Here is a 6,158-nt window from a genome sequence, read left to right as displayed (position 1 = left end):
GCTAGGGTATAGAGCATGATCACCAGATTTCGGGGTTGGCCTTGATGGACATGGGTACGGGCTCCGAGGCCTCTATGGACCAAGGCCCGAGTGCTAGAGACCTGGTTTTGGACGCTGGGAACCACTGTCGGGGATCTCATGCCTAACCATAGAGTTTCAAGTCCAGGCGTATATATTTGGTCATATTGTGGGAAATGATTTTTGATTTTTAAATGAAAAAAAATCATTTTCTTGAATTTAAGCATAAATTTTCCGTTGATTAGGAAAATATTTTGTATTTTTTGCAACACAAATAGAGCATTTTTGTAGAGCACATACAACCGTAGCGCAAAAATTTACATGACCCCCTCGGCCCCAAAAACGCCAATAATCTCAAGTGATTTGAACCATGACATCAAACAAATAGCTAGACGAATTTCGCGATACGAGATCTCAAGGATGACATGGATAACGAACCAAAGCAACGGCATTATCCAAAGGGGGGAAAAAAAAACAGGATGATTGCAAAATAATGTATGCTCTATTTCATCTCACTCCCAGTCAAAAATAGTGAAGGGATATCTTTCCTTTAGTTTCTTCTTTCACTGTCGATGAGCATCGGTGATTGTTAAGGAAGGGAGACCCTTCAGGTTCCCCTATTTACACTAATGTCCAGTGCTGGTTCTATCGCATTAACTTGATTATCGGCACTGCATGCTTAGCATCTTTTTAGCCGTTGACTTGAAAGGACAAGTGGAGCTGACGAAGCCGTTCACGAGGTGGAGATAAGTCTTGAGCTCGTGACACGTGGCCATGTTCCCTTCTCGGAGGTAGGGAGATTCTCTGCTGCTGAGTCTCAGCTCCTGTCCCACGTCAGCGTACACCCAGCGCGCGTCCTGCACGCTCTTCTGAAACCACCGTGGCATACCCGCCACGTGGATCGACTTCTCGTCTGCTGACGTGTTGCCGTCCTCGACGACGAAGCCCGGTAGCCTGGTGACTAGATCGTCAGAGTTGACTATGCGTAGGATCTTGGTACCACTTTTCTCCAGGTGGCGCCGGAAGCTCCGGTTCCCCACGCGTGGCCCGCCGAAGGACATGACAGTCACCATCGGCACCCCCTCCAGAGTGGAGCTGATGTCGTAGGCAGCCAGCGTTGCGAGAGCTGCGCCAAGGCTGTGCCCCGTGATGGTCAGGCTGAGCGGCTCGTCGCCGTAGGTCTGGACGACCCGCGCGATCTCCTCCCTTATCATCTCCCGTAGGCTCGGGAAATTGGCGGTCCTCGAAGTGTATAGCCTCAGGAACCCGCTCTCCACCATCGGCGTGTCGTCTTCGGTCCCGTCGTGATGGTCATGGAGGCATGTCAAGGTGGCACGCAGGTTCTCAATCCACTCGAGGCACGTGCCTGTGCCGCGGAGGGCGATCACCACATCACGCCTCCCGAGGCGCTGGATCTCCCTTGGGTCCTGACAGACGGCCACGTAGCCGATCCAGCTGGACCGGGTGGACATCCAGCCAGGAGCCATCCCGGCCCAGCGCGGCAGCTGGACGCCGCACGTGGCGCGCAGGTTCCTTGTGAGCCGGTACCCAGACTCGGGGATGCCCGAGTGGGCCAGGAGTGAGTTCCGAGGGTACTTGCAGGTGCCGTAGGTCGGGGAGGAGGGGTCGAAGTCGAAGGAACGGTAGGCAGCCTCGACAAACTCACCATATCGGAGGATCTCACGGCGGAGGATGTCGTCGAGCGGGTCGAGGAGGCCCTCCCAGTCGTTGCTTCCCTGATACTCCATCCATTTCTTGCCAATCTTGGTGGGCCGGAGATCGGCCATGCCGACACAGTATTTGACCCGGAACTGGGCGGTGCTGGAGGAGCCGGTCTTGCTGATTCGGACGATCGGTTTGCAAGTGAAAGAGCGAAGGCCGGTCAAGTTGTCCGAAGTAGGGGGAGGAGCGAGTGGATTAGGAGTTCGTACGAGGAGCCTCATGCTCGGATGAGTGAGTGCGTGCGTGCGCGTGGGTTCTTTAAGGTTTGAGTCGGGGGACGAGATTGTCTTGGATTGGTCGGTGAGGTGAAGTGAAGTGGAGTGGAGATTTTATAGCCAGTGCTCATGAGCAAGAGCCGGAGAGCAAAACCGAGTAAAGGGAAACGGAAAGAGGACAAGCAAAGAACGTGGGTGGAAATCAGGGTATGTGGACGGCAGGGAGCGAAGTTGAAGGAAGAGAGAGTGAGAGAGAGAGAGAGATGACTTTCACATTAAAAAAAAAAAAAAACAGAGAGGAAGAGAATTTGGTCTTTTGGTTAATGATTATCCGGGATCCACATAAAATCTTACTAACTTTATGGCTAAGAGGAGATCCGACTCGTAATCTGGAAACCAGCCGAATATGAAACCGTTTTGTACTTGATCGTACGGTGAGTTGATCCTGTACAATGCTCCTCATCAGCACGCCAGAACGCAATGAATATTCTACTCGGCATGGTGCTCCACGTGATAATTCAATGAATTTCACCCATCTGATTAGAAAAAAAAGGGCTTTTGTCGATAATCGAAATCTTGTGGAGAAGTGTCGAAAGAGGCTGTCCTAAACATCACAAGACATGCTAAAGTGGTGTTATAATCCTGATATTTTCATCAATTTGATGCAAGGATGCATAATTCGAAACGTTTTATCGTCAGGTAGATCTATCCAAGCTATGCAAGCGTTTACTTGCAAGGATTTCTTTGGAGATCGGTGTGGGACCATAAAAAAAAAAAGTTGATATTGTTAATGAACAAAATCAAAGGATGTGATGATTGAAAAGGAGGGGGTCCTTCCCAATTATTGAAAGCGATGGGCTTGCCTTTCCAACTCAATGTCTCATGTGGTCTTCGCTCGTGCGCGTTTTTCCATTCTTCCTTCGGTTTTCGTTGGCGGCAGTTCCCCCGATGGAGCCACACTTCCAAAAGCAACGCCAGTTGAATGACCGCTTCCTGTATACACTTGACTCATGCGAGCTCATTTCATCTCGGTCATTATATATCATAAATTTCGCGTGAGCATCCAAGGCGATGGTGGCTAGAGGTGGGCACGGTGGTGGTGCGGCCTCAATTGCAGTTGACGGTGGGAAGAAAAGGAAAAAGAAAGGAAAGAGAGGAAAAATAAATGAGCTCGAACATTGGTCTATGTGATTTAAGAATCGCTAGGGCTAATGGGTCGATTATGTAGGTGTGATAAATTTAAATGTGCACCCTAAATGTAAAGATTCACTATTTTACAAGGGTATATTATATAAAAAGTTCTAAACTTTTAATATGAAATGTAATCAAGTACCGAATATTTCATAAAGTACAATCAATTTCTAAACAGCTTAAAATGTGTTCGATCAAGTTCTAACTTTGTCGGCATGCAATGTTTTTTTTTTTTTTTTGGTCAAATGCATGCGATGTTTTTTTTTGTTTGGGACAGAAATGCACGTGATGTTTTTTTTTTTTGGTCACTCGTCGAAAATTTGGAACATTTGAAATTCCAAATATTGAACATTATTTGTACCACAAGCAAATAACAAAGCACGTGGGTTTTCATGTGGCTGGTCACTCTAAACCGCATTTCTACCCGGATATTGCTGCTCCACTACCGCAGGATTACCGAAGGCACATGTGCATTCCGTCGGTTGAGACCGGACTCCGTCGACCACCTATTCTTCGGGTGCTCCGTCACACATAGCTTGGCCCAGTTTTGGGCTGCCAAGTGCCACCTACCTTGGACGAATCGACCGTGGCATGACCACATCATGTGGGCCATAAAGCACATAGGCGGGCGATCTTTTGCTCATCGGATCTCCAGATTCTCTCTTGCGGCCCTTGTCCACATTATATGGATGGAGAGGAACAACATATTATTCCGTGACAAGCCTTTTTTTGTACCGGGTATGATCAAGCACCTTATCAAGGTCGTTAAGGACAACGCTATTTCTTTAGGAAGCATAGCCGACCTTCCCCCGAACCGGCGGTTGCGGCACGGCTAGGGTTTCTCCACAACCATCTTTGAGGTTCGGTCCTAGCTGCTTAGTAGTGGGTTGCCTACTGGTTTGGCCGGGTAGTCCTTAGGCTTTTTGGTTGTTGCCTTGGCCGTTCAGCTTGTCATTTGGCCGGTTGTTTGGCCTTAGTGATATTTAGCTCTTGTTCATGCACATATTTTGCGCTGCGTCACCTTTGACCCCCCTAGGACATCTTATGTCCTAATTGGGTCAAGGTTTTTGTATTCGGCCTCCTTTGTTACCTGGCAATTTGAAAAGTCTATACATATTTACTTTACCACAAAAAAAAAAAAAAAAAAAGCACGTGGGTTTTGTCCATCACGACTATCGAGCTTGATTGTGACTATTAATTGAAATTATAACTTCATTTTTTTTTCCAAAATCTATAGGTGGTAAAAGAACCTAAAATTGTATCATGAATTTTAATATAAACCATAAACGGGAAAATTACAAAAAAAAATCTCCTAAATCTATTGCAATTGTGCCAATGGAGTCCTAAACCTCTTGTATTTTTGTCAATTCAATCTGTCAAGCCAATTTTGGCCTAAAGTCGCCGATATTGATATCGACCATCCTATGTGGCAACACCGATACCGATATAGACAATTTTTGTATAATTTATGGCTTTTTCCATGTTATTATTTTTCTTTTTTTCTTGTTTTACGTGGCTGGCAAGGCTCGAGCTTGCCATTGCTGGCCAAGGTCTACCTTGCCATCAGCTAGGCTAGCAACGGTTGCCAGCCACAAAGAAAAAATAGAAAATGAAAGGGAAAAAAATAAAATATTCTAAAAATTATCCACATCAAAAGCCCGATGGCGTGACGTAAAATGATCAGCGTCCTCATCATTGATTTTGGTCAATTTTTTATTGGATAGACCAAGTTGGCACAAATACAAAATATTTAAAGCTGAATTGGCACAAATAAAGATTTGGGACTAAATAGGTACAAGTGCAATAGGTTTATGACTTTTTTGATAATTTTTTCAACCATAAACAGTTCATCAAAATTGATTAATTATTCATATATACTCGAATTAGAGAATGAAAAACCATTAGTCTAATTTCAATAAATTGATTAAAATCACCGAATTTGAAGTAGCAATATCGAGTTGCAAAAAAAGCTAGAGTTGCTCAACTCCAACTCTCATTCAATAAAAAAGAACATGATAAATAGGATAAATTAAACAGTCTACGATGATCTTTACATAATTGTAAGCACCTAATATTGATTATTGAATTTTGATTCAATTGAAGATTTCATGGTTCGATTTAGGCTCCATTTATTTCGAGAAAAATGAATGATTCAAAAAACCATTTCCTAAAAATAATTGCATGTATTGCTTAAAATAATTAGTCAATAAAAAAAAATTTCATTATCAACACCTTTTTATGTCTAGACATTTGCACAAAAAATGATGAAAATATATTTCTTTTGTTAATTTTCCTAAGCTATATAAGCAATTACCTCATTTTCTACGAAACAAACATAGTCTTAGGGTCTTATTTGGAACTATATTATTTCTTGATTCTGTCTCAATTGAGTTATGTATTGTCAATCAATTCTCATGAAATTAGTCCCACAGCCAACAACGACCATAAGCGTAGCCATGTGCTTTTTACGTTATTATGGTCGAAATCATGCTTAATTTGATAGGGGTCTAAAACTTTGGTGGTCCTATACCCAGTAATTCTAGGATTCGATTGCACTTATCTTAAACTTTTAGAACTCGATTGTACTTAATGCAAAAATTTAGGACTTTTGGTAGAATCCTTCTTGTTTTATTGTTATCGTTTTCTTGAGATGGAAGATTTGTATCTTTCAACTCAATTAATTACCATGAATGCATTGCAAACCTCCCCATTTATTTACATAAGTAAACTTCTCCAGATAAAATGGCACATATAACAGTTAAGATTACTAGGGTGAGCGTCCGTTCAGGGTAGACCCTAGAACCAGAGCATTCATTTCCCGGCTGAATGGTTCTTTTTTTAGTTCATGGAGGTGTCTAATCTATCTCCAACTTACCAAATGCAAGCACATCATGGAAACTTTTCCTGGACATGGATTGTTTGATCTCCACCTCCTTCAAAATCTTCAATTCTTTCAAGCCGTCAACATTTCTCAATACTTTACAATAACATAGCTAAAGTTGCTTGTTGCTT

At 43.4% G+C, this 6,158-nt stretch overlaps 1 protein-coding gene across 1 annotated transcript; it reads right to left on the bottom strand.

The window, feature by feature from the left end:
- Nucleotides 1–547: 547 nt before the first annotated feature.
- Nucleotides 548–1,947, bottom strand: LOC115729129 (phospholipase A(1) DAD1, chloroplastic-like). The gene has a single exon (XM_030659577.2). The coding sequence runs from the start codon at nt 1,803–1,805 to the stop codon at nt 681–683; it is 1,125 nt and encodes a 374-aa protein (XP_030515437.2). The 5' UTR covers nt 1,806–1,947; the 3' UTR covers nt 548–680.
- Nucleotides 1,948–6,158: the final 4,211 nt, after the last annotated feature.

This window comes from Rhodamnia argentea, chromosome 9 (assembly GCF_020921035.1).
Source record: "Rhodamnia argentea isolate NSW1041297 chromosome 9, ASM2092103v1, whole genome shotgun sequence".
Taxonomy (NCBI): Eukaryota; Viridiplantae; Streptophyta; class Magnoliopsida; order Myrtales; family Myrtaceae; genus Rhodamnia; species Rhodamnia argentea.
Note: the sequence above shows the minus strand (reverse complement) of the source record. Positions and strands in the feature narration are given on the sequence as shown.

Coding starts and splice junctions, on each gene's coding strand:
- LOC115729129 (XM_030659577.2), bottom strand. CDS start 1,805: ATGGCCGATCTCCGGCCCACCAAGATTGGCAAGAAATGGATGGAGTAT.